The following is a 19,206-nucleotide window of genomic DNA, read 5'->3' on the forward strand; positions in this document are numbered from 1 at the left end:
TGATCTTGAGGTGGAGCTCAAGGAGTTTTCTAGACCGGCCATTGGGTCTTGATGTAGAACTCGTTAAGTCGTCTACCTCGGCTGCTAATCTAAAGGGAAGCTCAATAACATTGTTAAATGACTTACTTTTGTGTTCCGCCATATAGAATAGAGATGACTCTCTCCGTCATTGACAAATTTCATCCTAAATTTTAAAAACATATTGCTTAAATGGAAGCGATTATTTAAAGAGCATTACTTTAACTTTACCATTCAGTAATTGGGATATAAACTGCTTGAGCTAGGTGTGCTCAAAATACCGGCCAACCCGACCAACCCAAAAAAGAAACTCAACCTAAGCTAGCGCGACACATAGTTGATACAAATTAGACCAATCCGCATCTATTAGGTTGAAATTAGGTCAGGATTTTTTGAACCCAATCTAATCCGATGCACTTCTAAATTAATGATTTATAAATACTGATAAATATTAATATTAATATTTTATATTTATGTGGTATTTTCAAAATCTAGGGGTGCTATAAAAATGGTTCAAGTGAATGGTTTCTCCTTAAAGGATGATGTGACTAATGTTTAAGTTTTATCACTCGTTTTCTTGTCACTTTACAACCAAGTTGATCATAAAAATAACTAAGTTTTAAAAATGGTATGAAAACAATGTCTTGGGAACTACAATTTGTGTATGGATTATTTAATTAATAATTAATAATTAATAATTAATAATTAATAAAATTGGTGTGAATGAGAAGTGAATGGTTGGATAACAACATTGAATTCAAAGTCTTCGTTTGTTACATTTATAATTTTATTATATGATAAGGTATTTAATTGACTCTTAAATTTAAATTTTCATTTTGAAATGAAAAACACGAAATAAGGATTATTGATATATTTGGTTTGTCTAAGAGATTTAATGCAAATTCATATATAACAGAGGATCAATTTTATAGTTTATTTAAAGTTGAACACGTGTTGTATTTATAAGAATACAATTTACAAATTTCTACCCATATATTTTAATTTGATAAATGTTTTGTTATTTGATTATATATTTAAAAAAACTTATTTATTAATTTTATGTTGTTGTAATATTCAACATATAATATAGTATAAAATATTTTGTCAATGTTTTAAAAAACAATTGTTCAAACATTCAATACCGTTAAGTAATATATATATATATATAGAGAGAGAGAGAGAGAGAGAGAGAGTTTGTTTCAAATACAACCTGTTGTATTTGTACAACCAATACAACCCAATAAATTGAGATATTTATGGAAATGGTGAGACTTAATTTATTATGATTTGAATATTTATGGAAGATAAATATGTTTTATTAATTATAATCAATACTCTATATTGGGAAACAATCAAAACTTCTATAAAATCACATATTAATCAAATGAAATAGACGGTTGAGATTGGGCTGTATTGGTTGCACAAATGTCAGGGGTTGTATAATAACCAATCTCTCTCTCTCTCTCTCTCTCTCTATATATATATATATATATGTATGTATATATATATATATGTATGTATGTATATATATATATATATATATATGTATGTATGAAAAGGTTCATTTGAAAAGTAAAGAAGTAATTATAACCCTTCATTTGGTCAATATTTATGGCTTTAATCGTGAAGCACGAGATAAGTTTTTAAACATCATAAATGCTAACTAATAATCAATAATGAACACGTTCAGATACAAAATAATCATTGTATTAAAATGGCATACTATTCTATTAGGGTTGGGTTCTAATGAAAAAGAAAATTATTATTAGAAGCGTAAGAAGAGATCTCCATCATTGAATTAAATTATAATTGAATGTCAATACTTATGAGGTGCATCAGATCAATTCGTTTTTAAAACAAAATTCGTGGGTGGACATAAGATTAAAAGTAACCAAAAGTTCAGATATTTTCTTATACTTCTTACTATAACTTTCTTTTTTCACACAATCTTTTGCCTATTCTATTATATCTTTCCCACGATCCTTTGTCTAACCTATTATATCTTTATCAACCAAAAAGTTTCCATTATTATAACTAAAATAATATATTTCTATTTTTAAGTCTAAACATCTGATTTTTTTATAAATAAATTCTTAATTATGACTGAGGGGCCATTTACTAAATGCTTATTTGGTAAGTACTTACCGGATAAATTTCCGTATCGGATAAACATGACAAGAGTCAAGAATCTTATCGGGTAAGAGCAATGAGAATGATGGAGAGTCTTACTCGGTAAGTGAAAAATATTACAACGCTTACCCGATAAATTGTTGCATTCAACATGTTTTGATGTACTAAAATCTTACACATCAAAATAAATAATAATGTTGACTTCTATAGTTAAACACTGACCGGGTAAGCATTTAGGTAAACAACTCGAATCACATAAAAACACATTAAAATTAATGAATAATTATAAACATACTTACCATAAGAACTGAGATGATTAAAATTATATATCTGTAAATTTATTTAAATTATTATTTTGAACATAATTATGAGGTTGGATTTTTAGTTTTGGAAATCTAAAAAGGGTAAAAATGTGATAATTGTGGAAAGTTGAAGGGTTTATTCATAAATAGAAAACAATTAAGGCGGGAGAAGGGAATCAAGTTGGTTAAGAACACTGTTTAATCAAATCCTAAAGCCTTATAAAATCCCAATTGCCAAATCAAGAACAAACCCACAATCCACAAATCAAAATTCAATTTTGCAGAAAACGGAAATTCTTGTAAATCTCATCTCCCTTTGCATTTTTCTCTACGTTTTCCTTGTAATCATTGCTCCATTGTGGTTGTTGTGTTGATTAATGGCGGATCTATACGGAACCAACAACGATCGTTCTTTTTCTTCATCTTCTTCACTTGAATCAGAAGATATGTCTTTTTTCCTCCAAAGCTTTCTCAACAATTCGTCAACTAAGGGCAAGTATGGACGATTGTTCCCTTCGCCTCCCCCGATTTCCACTGATTTTGTAGATTCTGACCAACGGTTCTCTGATCTCAGCTCTTTTTATGGAACGGAGACGAATCAGGTTAATTTTCCGCCGCGACACGATGTGGCTGGCTTTGATTTAGGATGCGAGGTACGGTTTTTCGTTTTTGCTAGTAATTGGTGGAGAATTGTTTGGTTATGGTACTGACTGATGATTGAATACTGAAATTAAAAAGGATAAACTTCAAATTTTTAGCTGCTTCCAATTTTATGCATTTTGTATGTGCATAAAATAACTCTTACTTATAGTTTGAATGTATGTGGATTGTGATGATTTGTGATCTACTGTTTGCGTTTCGACATGAAGATTAGGGTTTTTCTTTTATGTTCTTTCTCTTGTGGTTTGCTTTCTTTGTGGGCGTTCCCGTATATTTCTCATGGATACCAAACTGGGACTTGAAGGTACAAAAGCAGTCGGAGGGGCGTCAAAATTCAAACCCTCCACGTTCCTCAAAGAGGGCAAGAGCAGCGGAGATTCATAATTTGTCTGAGAAGGTCTGTCTTTAATTATGACATGGTTAGCAGCTTCAATTCGATTTTTGAACTACTCCCTTGAAACATTAAAATACTTTTGTCAGAGGAGGAGGAGTAGAATTAACGAGAAGTTGAAAGCATTGCAGACTTTGGTTCCAAATTCTAACAAGGTATGAAGGCTTTAATTAACATGTATCAATTGATCCCTTTACACATTTCCTCAAAGATTTATCACAAATTGAAGAAAGAGAGGAAGGAAATAGGTACCCTTTAGTCATGAACATGCCTTAAGTTTTGTTTTTAATTCTTTGAACTTGCTATGTTCTTTTGTACCATAGACTGATAAGGCATCAATGCTGGATGAGGCCATTGAATATCTGAAGCAACTCCAACTGAAAGTACAGGTATATTTTTTCCTCTTGATGAGGTTTATCTTGCATGTGTAGTCTGTTGATCTTTTGAGCTTTCTGTTTTGCAAAATAGAACTCATTATCTGTTTAGTTTGTTTGGAATCAAAGCGTTAGTATACCATCTCATAATTCTACATCTATTTTGAAATCTTTCAACAATGTTTGGCAAGGTGGGAACATACAGTGTCCAGTTCCACTGCTTCTTATTGGATTTTTTTATGCATTCCGTAACTGTGATACCGTGAAACTTTGTCTGTGTGCTACCATATTTCTTAAAAGTACAAGGAGTTTAGCTGAAAGTGAATAAAACTATAGGGGGGGGGGGGATCACTTTTTTATATAACTGTATTTTCTGTTTTTATCTAATATTATGCTAATTATATGGTGTCAAGTCTTGAAAGTTTTTATGGGTCTTCCTCTGTTCAAGTATGTTGGTGGGAGGAAATTTATGAAACAAACAAGAGCCATAAAAACCATATAGCTCATTTAAACAGATGACAAGTGATGATGTTTTATGGTTACTTAAATCCTGATTTTGAATGCTGTCAAATAACTGTTTGATTAATTTCTGCTTCCATTGGAGAGTACACCTCAAGTGAATGGACTTATGCCTATCCTACTATAATGCTTGGACAATTCCATGGGATACTAGTACTAATGATATGCTTACAACTAGTCTGCAAAAAGTAAGAAATTGTTTCCAGCAAATTGACACTTCCGACCTTGTTGATGATGAATCTTGGAACATTTGGTAAACCATTTCAATATGTCCAAATAACTGAAAGTATGTCGATATAGTTGTAGCCATTTTAATGCAATAGGAGAGTGATAGGTGATTGCTGATTTTGGGTGGGTTTATTTTTTCCAATCATTTGGTAGGATATACTGTTGATTAGTTTATGATTGCAGACACTTACCATGAGAAATGGGTTGGGGTTGCAACAGCCTATATACTCGCAACAAGAGGAAATGGAAATGGAAATGGGGGCAAATCCTTCACAAGGGGGATTCTCAATTGATATAGGCAATGGACATATGCCGTCGTTATCCCACATGATGAAACAAGATAATGTTTTTGGATCACAAGTGAATCAATATCATCATGTATTTACCAATCACTCGACATCTATCAAGGTAAACCAACTTTAAATTTGATGTGACTGATATATATATATATATATATATGTATGTATATATATCTCTTTATATATATATATATATATATATATATATATATATGAAAAGTTTGATTTGAGAAGTGGTAAGTATTTGAGAAGTAAAGAAGTGATCCTAGCCATTCGTCGATCAACATTTGCGGCTTGGACTATGAAGAACCAGATAATTCCTCACATGTTTATGCGGAAGATAGATGAGTAGTTTCGTAAATTTTATAAATAGGCGGCAAACGGATATGTAAACCCGTGTGATTCACATATGAACTATATGTGAACCAATTAACGGATATGAACATATAGTTTATATGTGAATCATAAGGGTTCATATATGAATCAGTTAATTAGTTCATATATGAATCAATTAATTAGTTCATATACAGATCATACAGGTTGATATGTGAATAAGTTAAAATAGTTCATATGTGAATTACACTGTGAACCCGTTTGCCATCTATTTGTAAAAGTTACGAAACCACTCCCTCTTTTTTTCTCATAGCTGCAAATTTTGACTAGTTAAAGCCCTAATTATTGACCATATGAAGAGCTACGATCACTTTTTTAGTTCTCAAATATTACCACTTTGCAAAATAACCTATGGCTATATGTATATATATTAGATGAAAATCTTATAAAATTTTGGTGTGTATCAGGAGATTGGGTGTCTGAATGGAAAAATTCCTTCACCTGGTGTGTCGTAGCATGTAGATTGGAGGAGTATATACATATATATAAAATATATATATTGTGAGAAGATTAGCAGGTGTTGGAATCTGAAGATGAGACCTTTCTTAGTATAATAATAATAATAATAAATTAATAATAATTATTATTATATTATTAATTAAAACCTCCAATCTGAACATAAGCTGTAATAGAGACAAGAATTAATTAATGTTTGGATATTGAATGTTGATGTAGTTGGATGGATTAATTGTGTGTTGGAATTGAATAGATAATATGAAATGTAAGCCTAATCAAAAACAAAACCCCCATCCCTACCTCAATTCCTCCTTTTATTTTTCTTCTTGTTTAAATAGTTATTATTTTTTAAATATTTTGGTCTTATAAATTAAAATAAATATTAAAAATACACATTTCAATAGTTGACTGTAACAAAATATTCAAAAATAAATATTAAAGTTTTTGGGTTGCTTGTATTTCAAATCGTGTCCAATATTTTTTCTTTTATGTCAACAAACAGTTTCACTAGTGTTTTTTCGTTGTTTTATATTATCAATTCAATGATGATCCGTGAATAAATGCATGGTTCTATGGTATGGATAGGGCCAAAACTTTTGTGATTCGAGTACAAAAAGAATATATCGCTAAAAGAAACATAAAACTTCTAAAGTATGATATTTTTTTTTAAAGACAGTCAAATTTTATTAAGTAAAAAAGTTAGAAATGATGCATATCAAGCACGTGAGGTGTAGACACCAAACTAAGTAAAACAAAAGTAAATGAAATGTTACAAAACTAAGACATCAGAAGTTGAATTGAACCCGACACATAAAAATGTAACCTAGTGGGAATTATGAGATGGGAGTGAGGTGTTGCGGCCTCTTCATCCACCGCTCCCATTTTAGAGACTCCATACAATATCTTATCGAGATCCATTCCACGACTTGAACTCTTATTTCCGTAAATAAGGCCTCCTAATATAACAACTTTTCTCAACAACCGTGTTATTTTGGTGATGCCAAACTAAATAAAGAGTAGCGAACGGATGCTTGCCAGATCCTTTGAAGCCAAGGAGAAAGCGAGCGAGCACCTGGATGGTTCACAATACCAACCACCATATTTCCATGTTGTTGTCAACAGGCCCTCATTTCCTAAATAGTTCCCAAATTTCTGAGGCGAACTTGTATCTCATGAGACAACGGTTCACCATTTCCTTTGTTTTGTTACAAACTGGACAGAAAACCGAGTGCAAATTTATGCCACAATCACTCATAGAAGTCGAGACAGGAAGTCGATCAAGTAGAACCCACCAAACAAAGATATTGATTTTTAGAGGGAGAAGGTTATTACAAGGGGTATAAATGAGACGAGTCGAGTTGAATAGTAGGTTAATTGAGCAGAGCTTAAAAACTAATACTCAACTCGAGCTAGATTAACTTTTTTAATATAGGGCTCAAGCTCGAGCTCGAATATTTTTTGCATTATCAAGCTCGAGCTCGATGCTTGTTTATGGGTTAGAATTTCCCATTGATTAATTCGTTTATCGGCTCGAGCTTGATAATTTTTATATTTTTATTGTATGATTAATAAATATATGAACATGGTGCATACTTTAAAAGCTTTTCTCAATTCAACTTGAGAAATGAAATCGAGCTTTCAAACAAGTCGAATCGAATGTTAGTGTTATAAAGCTCGAGATCGAATAGCTTGGTAAAAGCTCAAATCATTCCAGATGAAAGCACCATCTCTAAGGATTTTGTCTTCGATAAGCTTCTTTAATTTATTGGCCAAGAAGTGCATCAGTGTCTAGTAGCCACTATTAGGTTGTAATCCTCCTTTGTATTTACCTATATATATATATATATATATATATATATGAGGCAAATCAAATGAGAATTAATTAGTTTGTAGTAACCGTGAGATCCAATCTCAAACATAAATCAATAGACAAATTAAGAAATTTATAATTTTGGTAATTTTGAATTAAAATTTTAATGCAAGGACATTTTAGGTGTTTTAAAACTCTCCTCTCTCCGTCCTCCGTCCTTTAGCCACCATCCTCGATGATATCACAGTGGTATCACAATGCATCTTATATGTGCTTGGGTATCACACTGAGGTCGTTTGTGTGGTCAATCGGAGATGTAACACAGTGGTATCACAATGCATGTTATATGTGTTTGGGTATCACACTGTGTCTTTTGTTTAACATAGTCAATATTTTTAGGTATCACAGTGGTATCACCGGGGGACGGGGGACGGAAAGAGAAGAGAAGAGAGAAAATACCTATAATGTTCTTGCATTAAAATTTATTAAAAATTACATAAATTATAAATTTCATAATTTATTTATTGATTTGTGGTTGAGATTGGATCTCACGGTTACCCAAACTAGTTAGTTCTCCCTTGAATGAGCCTATATATAACTCCAAAATATATGAGATCCTTGAGATCTATCCGAAGCCACATATTTAAGATAATTCATGATATTAGTCAATGACATAATTATCCTTCAAAATCAATGCATTTTAAAGTAAATTTCCGTACTTATCTATTTCTCTTTCCTATTTCTGTATTAACATACATATCGTGCATACAAGATGGACATATTGTGAACACCATGTAAAAAACCTTAATAATTTTTTTACTAGGGTGTTCACGAATGATATATTTAAATTTAGTTTATTGATTTAGTTTGTGTTCATAGTATGTTCACAATCTATATCAAATCTCTTAGATTTATAGTGTGTTCACAATGCATTCACAAACCATAAAAGTATTTCTAAGAAAGTGGTCCCAATGTATTCACCTTGATTTCATATTCAATTGTGTGTCTATGTGTAGTTATGGAGAAAAAAGAGAGGATAGAGAAAATAGGTGAGAGAATGAAGAAAAATAAGGAAGAGGAGAGAGAAGAAAAAGATTTATAATTTGTTTTTGATTTTTAATTAATTTTTTATGGTTTAAATTGAATCTCACATATCTCAGAAATTAACAAGTTATTAAAAGAAACTCTATATATATGTATACATATATATATATATATATATATATATATATATAGAGAGAGAGAGAGAGAGAGAGAGAGGAGTATAAAGGTCTTGGAAAAACATCAACAACCCGACAAGTGCATGCATCAGAAATGCATTCGAGAGTATTTTCATTGACTAATATTTTAATGAAGGAAGTCATCATGTCTTCGTCCGCCCAATCGTACTTCTCGAAAAGCTCCCTCTTCTCGCGACGAGATTGTCGAAGTTCTTGCTCAAGGTCATGAATCTCGAGCAACAGACGCATGTGATGACGAATAAGGATCTTGATGTACAAACATTGGGCATGTTGCTTTAGCACCTTTGCTGAAAAGCGAGGAAGAAAGAGCGTCGAACATAGTGAATGGATGAGATGATAAAATGGATGCTTAACAAAGAAAAATTCTAAAATGAGGGATAATAATCAATATATAGAGATTTACATGGGGAAGGGAGTAGCCGGCAGTTTAATAACTATCCTTGGACAACCTACTAAAAGGAGGCAAATAATTTTATTTCATATCATTAGTGGGATTCTTAAATATTAAGGAAATTAATATTTTCATTTATTTAATAGAAGAATAATGGATTTAAAAAATATATATAATTTCTATAAAAAAAAATCCAAAATCTATAAACATACCTAATATTATAAAATAATAAATGAAAATATCATAATGGAAATCCCACAATAATAATAATAATAATAATAATAATAATAATAATAATAATAAATACTTTTCCCAGCAGCTACCATTAAAAGAAATAGTAAAAGAATTCATAAATAATTTAAAATTGTTTATTATTATTTATGCTAAAAAATAAACACCCAATTTTTCCCAATCAACGCTCTGGATAATTGTGAGAATCATGCCTAGCAAGCAAGCTACTTAAAATTCTTACACCGCCTTTTCAACTTCTTCGCATTTGTCACGTTGGGAATTCTGGTGTTAAGGCCCAATAGCCTATAGTCTCTCAAATGGGTAAGAAGCCCATAATATGGAAAGTGTACACGAGGAGTGAGAAGGTAGCAGGTCGTTAGTGAAGGGAATAAAATAGTGTTGTTGAGAGAATAAGAAGGCATTCAGTTATTTTTGTCAATTCTGTTTTAGGAGAGAATTCTCTAGAGAAGAGTCCCTGGCTTTGGTTATTTTTCCCGGTTGATGTAGAGCTTAGGCTCATTTTCCTTTCAAATCATCCAGTCATCTCTTTCATTTTCTCTGATTCTAACAATTGGTTCGACCTGTCGGATATTCGAGGGGGATTAGTGTTTGTGAGAATACCACCAAAACCGGCCAATATGGGTGATCCTGTGGAGGCGTTATAAGGTGCAATGGCGATGATAGAAGAAGTATGCAATGATCGTTGACCGAAATTAGAGAGACGTTAATAGCAGATTTAGCCAAGCTGCTAGAACGACAATCACAAGAGCCACCACCTGTTGTTACCAGGGTGGATGATCGATTGACGGAATCTCGTATGGCTATTAAGAAGGTTGAACTTTCCATGTTTGGTGGGAATGACCCAGTAGGGTGGATTACCCGAGCAGAGATCTACTTTGAAGCACAAAATACCCCGGAAGATAATAAGGTGAAACTAGCAAAATTGAGTATGGATGGAGCGACGATTCATTGGTTCAATCTCTTGAGTGAAATGGTGGAGAATCTCACATGGAAGAAATTCAAATAGAGCTTGATTGAACGATATGGATAGAGACAAATCGATAATCCCTTTGAAGAATTGAAAGACCTCACGCAAAGGGGATCGGTGGATGAATTTGTCACAAAGTTCGAATACAAATCCTGAACGGCCCAATATACCTTAGACTGGGTTTACCTCTTTTTCTAAATCGTACAATACACTTCCATGGAGAAACTTTCAATATCATGAAATCTCCTACCAGGAATTCAATCGGTTTTCGGCAAGATAATTGACAATATTGCATACCATGAAATTTCATTTTGAAAATTGTACTGAATTGCCAAAATATACTCATCAAAAAAATTTTATTTTATCTCATGATTTCCCTCATTTGAAATTTTGCTTTCAATCCTTGAGTGGTGATCGACTACTTGATTGTCACATCCCTTGTGATCAACAATCTCTAAATCAAATTCTTGTAAAAGAAGAACTCATCTAATAAGCCTTGGTTAAGTAGTGTCTTTATCAAAGAAATATTTGATGGCAAAGTGATTCGTATACACGGTGACTTTAGTGACAATTAAGTAGGATAAAAAACGATCAAAGACAAATACTACCACAAGTAATTCTTTTTCAGTGGTGATATAATTTAATTAGACTTCCACCAAAGTTTTACTTGCATAGTAGATGGGGAATCTTGTTTCGTCTTTGTTCTAAAATGGCACGTACGCCCCCACTCACTTGCATCACACAACCTCAAAAGGTAATGGTCCAGTCTAGGGCAATGACAATAGATGCATAGACAAGAGTTGTTTTGATAGTTTCAAAAGCTTTTTGCATTCAGAGGTAAACTTAAAATCTTGATCAACATGCAATAAATTACATAAGAGTTTTGCAATTTTTGAAAAATCCTTAATAAATATACGGTAAAAGCCTACATGTCCCATAAAACTACGAATGCCTTTGACCGACGATGGTTCGGACATTTGCATTATGACCTCGATTTTTGCTTTATCAACCTCCAAACCGTTTTTAGAAACCATGTGACCTAAAACAAGTTCTTCTTGTACCATAAAAATGACATTTTTCTCGATTTAAAATTAAATCATGAATCTCACATCTTTCCAAACTTTTCTTTAAATTGGCAAGAAAATTTTCAAAAGATGTGCCGATGACTGAAAAGTCATCCATAATCACTTCCATGGTATCTTCAATCATGTCCGGAAAAATTGACATCATGCAACATTGGAAAGTAGCCATACATTGCATTGACCAAATGGCATAAGTCGAAAGGCAAAAATTCTGAAAGTGGTTTTTTCTTGATGCTTGGATGCAATGTGAATTTGGTTGTAACCCGAATATCCGTCCAAAATGCAGTAAAATTCTTTTCCGATCAAACTATTTAGCATTTGATCAATGAAGGGTAAAGGAAAATGGTCCTTCTTATTAGCTAGATTTAATTGTCTATAATCCGTGCAAATCCGCCATCCGGTGACGGTCCTAGTAGGGATGAGCTCGTTTTTGTCATTGGTAATACCCGTGGTTCCACCTTTGTATGCTACACATTGTACAGGACTCACCCAACCACTACTACGAATAGGGTATATGATACCCACATCCAACCACTTTAAAGTTTCTTTCTTGACGACTTCCTTCATGATGAGATTTAATCTTCTTTGTAGTTGCACCTTTCCAACATTATTTTCTTCCAAAATTATCTTATGTTTGCAAAGAGATGGACTAATACCCCTAACGTCGGCAATGGTCCAACCTATAGCTCTCTTGTGAGCTTTCAACACCTCTATCAACCTTAATTCTTGTCCATTACTTAATTTTGAGGAAGTAATTACTGAAATTTTTTCCTTCTCCTAAAGATAAACATACTTAAGATAATTAGGGAGTGGTTTTAATTCTAATTATCTGGCTTGCTCTATATATAGGGCTTGGACAATTCTATCTTTAAAGTCAAGTTGTTCAAATGCAGCTAAATCTTCCAATTCAACTTTTTCCTCCATTATGTCCTCAGATATTCCTACAGTGTCACCACTATGAGGAGAGTGAATCAAACTTAACTCTAGATCTTCACCTAAAGCACAGATAGATGAACAGTCCTCAACCTCTCCATGAAACTTAAGGAAATTAAATACGTTGAACTTCACTTCCTGATCACTTACTCTCATATAGCCTTAGCTGCCCAAAAAACCCCCCATGCACCTGATAGCACCCCTCGATTTGCCAATTTCCAAAATAAGTCCTCTAAATAATCAATATGATTATAATTGAGACTAAACTAACAATTTCATAATTAACGCTTGGGTTTTAGAAAAATTTCTCAGGACTTAAATAATTAATGAAAACATGGAAGAATTACGGATGTTACAGACATATTTTGATGTTTCTTTTTGTGTTTAGATAGTAGAATGATTAGTTTAGAGGAAAATAAAATAAAGTTTGTATGTCTAATTATCCTCGAGTCCTAATAGATCTAGTACTTAACATGACTTTTTAAATTTTAAGATCTATTAAATTTTGTGTTTTATATAATGGTATTACAACAAGTTGTTAGAACGGAATTAAACGATCTAATAATTAGTCCTATCAACAATATTGGATAATTTAGACACAAAACATATTGTGTTATTAAGCTTTAATAATATAGTTTTAAAAATAATAAAATTTAATTGTTTATGTCAGGTTAGATTCCAACTTCATTGATAATTAATTCACACGGATTTTTAATTTATTCTAACAATTTATTATAACATGATATTATATAAGACTTAAAATTATTGATCTTATAAATCTAAGATACCATTTAACATTATCATTTACTTATCGAGTAAGATTTTAGTCAATAAAAACGGCATCATATGTAATAATTTTACCTAGTAAGTGCTAATTGTGGTAAGAGTCATTGCCTCACTTACTAAGTAAGACTCTCGATCCTTATTTCACTCTTACCGGGTAAGATTTATGGTCTTTACTATATTTATACGATAAGGTAATCTAACTTGATAAGCACTTACCCGAATAAGAATTTAGTAAACGACTCCTAAATCTTTAACAAGTATTTTATTAAATTTGAAACGACGGTTTTTTTATTTATTGAATGGTCAAAGAAAACTAATTCACTTGATATAATTAGAGAGAGAGGGGGGTAAACTGTTAATAAACAGTGAAATGAATGGATGGATGCCAGAATAAAACCAATTGAATTGGTGAAATGATGGCATTCCATGTTAATCTTCAAATTCTCTTTGCTTTTTTTTTTTTTCCTTTTTCTCTTTGCCTTTGTAGCCTTTTTAGTCTTTCTCTCTCAGTGGTATTATCAAAAAGTTTAATTCTTGACTTGTGTCAAAAGTCCAACATTTTCTTTTGCTTTCATCTTTTCCCTTCTATAAGCACATGTGTGCCAATATCCACCATTCTTTTTTAATTTCATTCATACACATAACTTTATATATATATATATATATATATATATATATATATTCATCTAAAGGGTCGGTTACAATGAGAATGAGAGTTAAGATGAGAAGCGTATGAAGAGATTTATATCTTTAGATGCATATTAGGATGAGATGCATATTAGGATGAGATGCACAACATCAATCTTGGTATCAACAACGATTCATGGGTGGGTTTGAGATTAAAGGTGATCAAGGGTACAGATTCCTTCGTACGTTTTTCACCTTAACTTTCTTTATCAAACGATTCTTCATGTTCATCTCCTTCGAATAGTACTATTTGATTAATTCTTTCGACTTGAAATAAATGTTTATATTATTATTTTGATTTGTTATAAAATAAGTATTCATTATCAAAAGTAAATGTAGCCTTTCTCATTCTACCCTTAATTAACTATGAGATGAAAAAACTTTATCTTTCTATAACTAAGGGTAAAAGTGTCCTTTAGTTTATTAAAAGATGTAATAATTACATATTCTTAAAAATACATGTCTTTTTTATTGTAGACATTTATTTTGAGAAGGAGGAAATGTTATTTATTTAATGATTTTAAAAAGGGTTTAATTGTTAAGATAAAATTTTCATTTAGTTTTGTGAAATACAACTTATATGTCATTTAATTTTAGAGATCCGGTTGATATCTCTTTACTTTCTATCTATCAAGATATATAATTACAGGAATGTCGGAAGGAGGATAAAATAAGTCATGATCAATATAAAGAATTTGACACACCATCAATAATATTGATATACACCATTGATATTTCTCACAATTACATGATCTATATATGTTTTTTTCTTCTTTGCATGGTCGTATATAGCCATTAGATAATGCATCAAGCCACGACATTTATACATGGTCAAATAGGTATTCTAGACCAAAATAACAGAGTTGATCCTTATTAGGTGGGCATGAACTTCCGAATATCGGGAACAATCATGTCAGACATGTATACCTCCATAAACTTTCGTCATTTTTGGTACAATCTTGTCCTTTTGGGTTAAATGGTGCAGAAACTGTAGCAAGTTTCATCCATTTTGATACAGTCATGCGGCTCTTCAGAACTCATCTCATTATTAGTTTCAGCATTACGTTTCTTCAAGAAATTATGGAACCAACGAAGTTGGTTGCACAAGTGGAAATTGATTGAATTTTTTTCATTTTGGTGGACTTTCCTTTGTTTACGTCCTTACTTATGTGCATAACATTGAACTATCATTTTTGTACGTTATGGGGGTAAAATAATCTCGAGAAGAAAGTTCGTTATGGAAAACCCAACATTTTGTAGGGTGAGTGATCAGGCTTAACGAGGTTGAGTTAGAATGGTATTCGCAAAACAAGCCAACGACTATAATTAACCACCGCATAAAGGCAATACCACATCTCTCTTTAAGAAGGTCATGAAGATATACAATGAAAAGAGTGAATTACATTTTTTCTCGTCTATGGCTACTTTTTGATTTTCATCCCTCAAATTCATAAAGTACACTTCTGGTCCATTTTTCGTATCTCGAACCCAAACTAGGTCCTCGCTTTGACACCGTTAAAGTTGGGTCCGTTAATTTAATCACGTGCCCCTTACACGAGGGGTATTTTCAACATTTAACTCTTCTTCTTCTTCCTCCTTCCTAGAAATTCACCACCACCGCCACCCATTGTTGTCTACCACCTTCACACATTCAAAATCGTATTACAAAACAGAATATATATATATATATATATATATATATATATATATATCCAGATACACAGAAAGATGAATGTTCAAAGACCCATAAACATCCAGATATTGGAAACTTAATTTAAAAAACCAGATGAACGTTCAGGAATCTAGAATAAAGAAAATGAGAAAAATCAAAACCAAAATCTAAATCTAAATACAAGAAGAGAAGCCTAAATCTAGATCGGAATATAAAGAAGAAAACCTCTAAATCAGACCAAAAATTTAAATCTAATTACAATTTTCCAAATTCAAAAAAGAATCTGGGAAAAACCTAGATTGAATCTAGAACAAACCCTAAATTCAAAAACGAATCTGGAACAAACCAACATCATTATATTGAAAAACCCTTTTGTTCGAGGCTTGAATTTTTGCATCTAAAACTTGAAAATCCATTTTGTTTGAAGTTGGAGCAAACCATAAATTCGAAGCTTGAATGGATGCTTGAAAACCTCTTATGTTCGAGGCTAGAACAAAACATAAATTTGAAGCTTGAATCCATTCGAGGGGAGGATTCATGCTTCTGTTCACTGGAGAAAAGAACTGTTTATGCTTTTGTTTGATGGAGAAAGGAGGATTCACGCATTGGCAAAAACGGAGGAGGAGAAAGAATCTGGGTATTGTTCACGGGTTTTGCACAATCATGTAGGAGGGTATAGGAATTCGCCAAAGAAATAGGGGGAGAGGATGGTTTCACAGGACGCAGGGGGAGGGTTTCTTAGTAAGGTTGCGTTTGGTACATGGGACATGACCGGACAGGACGGAACAAAACTCACTGTCCCACGTTTGGCACAACATGGGACAGAACAAGAATTCATTGTTCCATGTTTGACGTGACTTGTGACAGGGACAAGAACTGGGACAAGATGGGACAACATGGGACAAAAGAGGTTTTTTCTTGTTCCGTGGAATAAGAAGGGACAAGAATGAGACAAAAACTAAAATATTACTAATCTACTCTAGTTTAATATATAACCTTAATATGATATTTGTTTTAATGGTCATCGGCAACCTCCATCTCCACCTCTGCTCCTCTTCCACTACAACAACATCCTTTACCGTTTTAGATAACAATGTAGTGAAGACTTTACACATATTTTCAGTCAAAAAAATATTAGATTTATTTGTATGATTAGAGGTTTGAACGTGACATGGAACAATAATAGAAAAGGAGAAGCAAAGGTTGGAGTTTGACATTAATTAAACCTTTTTTAAGTTTGTGCAAGCACCGCAAAGAGGTTAATAAAGGCAAAGACAAAAAGAAGCGCCAACCGCAAATGTCGAAGAAGGATTTTACTGTCCATGTCATCCAATTGCTTATTTTTCTGTCATCCATTTTCTTCTTTAAACAAATCTCTTCATTTGAACCCACTTTTCCCTACAACATATTCACATTTTTTGCACCATGTCGACCATATATATATATATATATATGGCCTAATCAAATGAGAACTAATTAGTTTGTGGTAGTCCAATCTCAACCACAAATCAATGGATAAATTAAGAAATTTATAATTTTGGTAATTTTGAATTAAAATTTTAATTCAAAGATATTTTAGGTATTTTGAAACTCTCCTCTCTTTTCTGTCCGTCACCCGTCCTCCATCCTCCGGTGATACCACATTGGTATCACAATACATCTTATATGTGCTTGGGTATCACACTAAGGTCGTTTGTGTGGTCGATAGAAGATATAACACAGTGGTATCACAATGCATCTTATATGTGCTTGGGTATCACACTGTGTCTTTTGTTTAATAGAGTCAATATTTTTAGGTATCACTGTGGTATTACCGGAGGACGGGGGACGGAAAGAGAAAATACCTAAAATGTTTTTGCATTAAAATTTTAATTCAAAATTATTAAAATTATAAATTTTCTAATTTATCTATTGATTTATGAATGAGATTGGATCTTACAGTTACTACAAACTAGTCAGTTCTCCGTTGAGTGGGTTCATATATATATATATATATATATATATATATGTATGAGAGAGAGAGAGAGGGGAAGAATTTTAATTGAGTGCATGATTATGACAAGTTTATTTTGATAGAAAAAAAGGGTGAAAATGAAGTTTGTTAAAACTTTAAAAGATTGTTTATCTAATGGAGGTTACGTATTGAAGTTGTACATGTTCGGTCATTTAGACGGATTGTTTATGTAGATGGACATGTGTCCATAACATTATCGGGATTGTTTATGTAGATGGACATGTGTCCATAACATTTTCCCTTGACTGTATGTACGTAGCTTTCTTGTGAAAAAGAAAACACCAAATATATATTTCAAAGATCTTCATGATGAAGTTGGTGGGAACTAATAATGAGTTTCAATCAATGATGCCAACCTAACCCACAATCCACTCTTTCACCTTTATTCGTGTCATTCTATTCCCATCAATTTTATTTCTAACCTGTTAATTCACAACAATACCATCCTCACAACAATACCTTCCTCATTAACACACTGATGCGAGAACCTTAACTCATCGCATTATACTGGTGTGATAAACTCAACTTATCGCATCACAAGGATGCGATAAACTCACTCTTCGCATTATAGAGATGCGATAACCACTTTTTATTGCATCAATAGTGATCGCATCACACAAATGCGACAATTCCAAGTCCTCGCATCATAAAGATGCGATAACATTGAATACTTTGAGCAAAAACCCAGATTTTATAACTCAATGATTATGCCACGCTTATCATGGTATACACATGTCCTTGATATGTTACCCTTATCCCAGTATATACCTCCTTGATATGTCATCCTTATAACCAAAATATCTCTCTCTTTGATATGTCACTCTTATTTCATCATATGATATAACATAGCAAAAACCCATGTTTATGCTAGTTATAACATTCAAAACAATTTTATATCAATCCATATAAGGAACCATACGATTCAAATTTCCAAATAAGAAAAGTTGTAAAATAAACTCACTTTATGTGCTCACGTAGACAAAGATGAATTAACACAACAACAATTTCAAATAGAAATCACAGAATCAACTTCCTACTAGCTCTCCTTTTAGGTTATGTTTTTGCTTCGGCTTTCTTTCTTGTGTTCGAAGAGCACACACATACACACAGAAAAATTTCCACCAACCTTCTTTTTAAATAAAAATCATCCCAATGAGATAAATGAGATTATCTCATTATAGTAAACAATAAAGGAAAGAGACGATGATATTTAGGCACCTTGACATATTAAACCCCTCCATTTATCATCATCTTTCAAAAACGACCCCAAACTTTATAACCGTTAATGAGTTCTAATCGGAAATGATGTGATGTAATTAGCATTGGTGGATTGAAATGAGTTTTATTGGGTCTTAAATGGATTGTAAATATATGTAGTGTATAGCTAATGAGATATATATGAGTTTTATTGGATCTTCATGGATTGTAATAGGTTATATATATATATATATATATATATATATATATATATATATAGGGGCTGGTTCAAAWABTAAMYHAATATTTTGTGCAAACTATGCTAACCCATCTTAATCGTTCATTTTCTCATCTAACGGTTATTATTAAATGAGATTAAATAAACAATAATTTAATTAATATAT

General features: G+C 32.3%; 1 protein-coding gene across 2 annotated transcripts; it reads left to right on the forward strand.

Annotated features, from left to right (window-relative positions):
• Positions 1-2,746: 2,746 nt before the first annotated feature.
• LOC112510519 (transcription factor ALC-like) lies at positions 2,747-5,846 on the forward strand. Of its 2 annotated transcripts, none has more exons than XM_025115966.1 (7): positions 2,747-2,946; positions 3,025-3,103; positions 3,415-3,507; positions 3,591-3,656; positions 3,825-3,890; positions 4,806-5,030; positions 5,722-5,846. In XM_025115966.1, exons 1-7 carry the CDS (start codon positions 2,828-2,830, stop codon positions 5,767-5,769), a joined length of 696 nt encoding a protein of 231 aa, XP_024971734.1. In that variant the 5' UTR covers positions 2,747-2,827; the 3' UTR covers positions 5,770-5,846. The 2 variants fall into 2 exon arrangements, with proteins under 2 accessions (XP_024971734.1, XP_024971735.1); XM_025115967.1 differs by having other exon boundaries at positions 3,633-3,656.
• Positions 5,847-19,206: the final 13,360 nt, after the last annotated feature.

Source organism: Cynara cardunculus, assembly GCF_001531365.2.
Source record: "Cynara cardunculus var. scolymus isolate 2C chromosome LG 3, CcrdV1, whole genome shotgun sequence".
Lineage (NCBI taxonomy): Eukaryota > Viridiplantae > Streptophyta > Magnoliopsida > Asterales > Asteraceae > Cynara > Cynara cardunculus.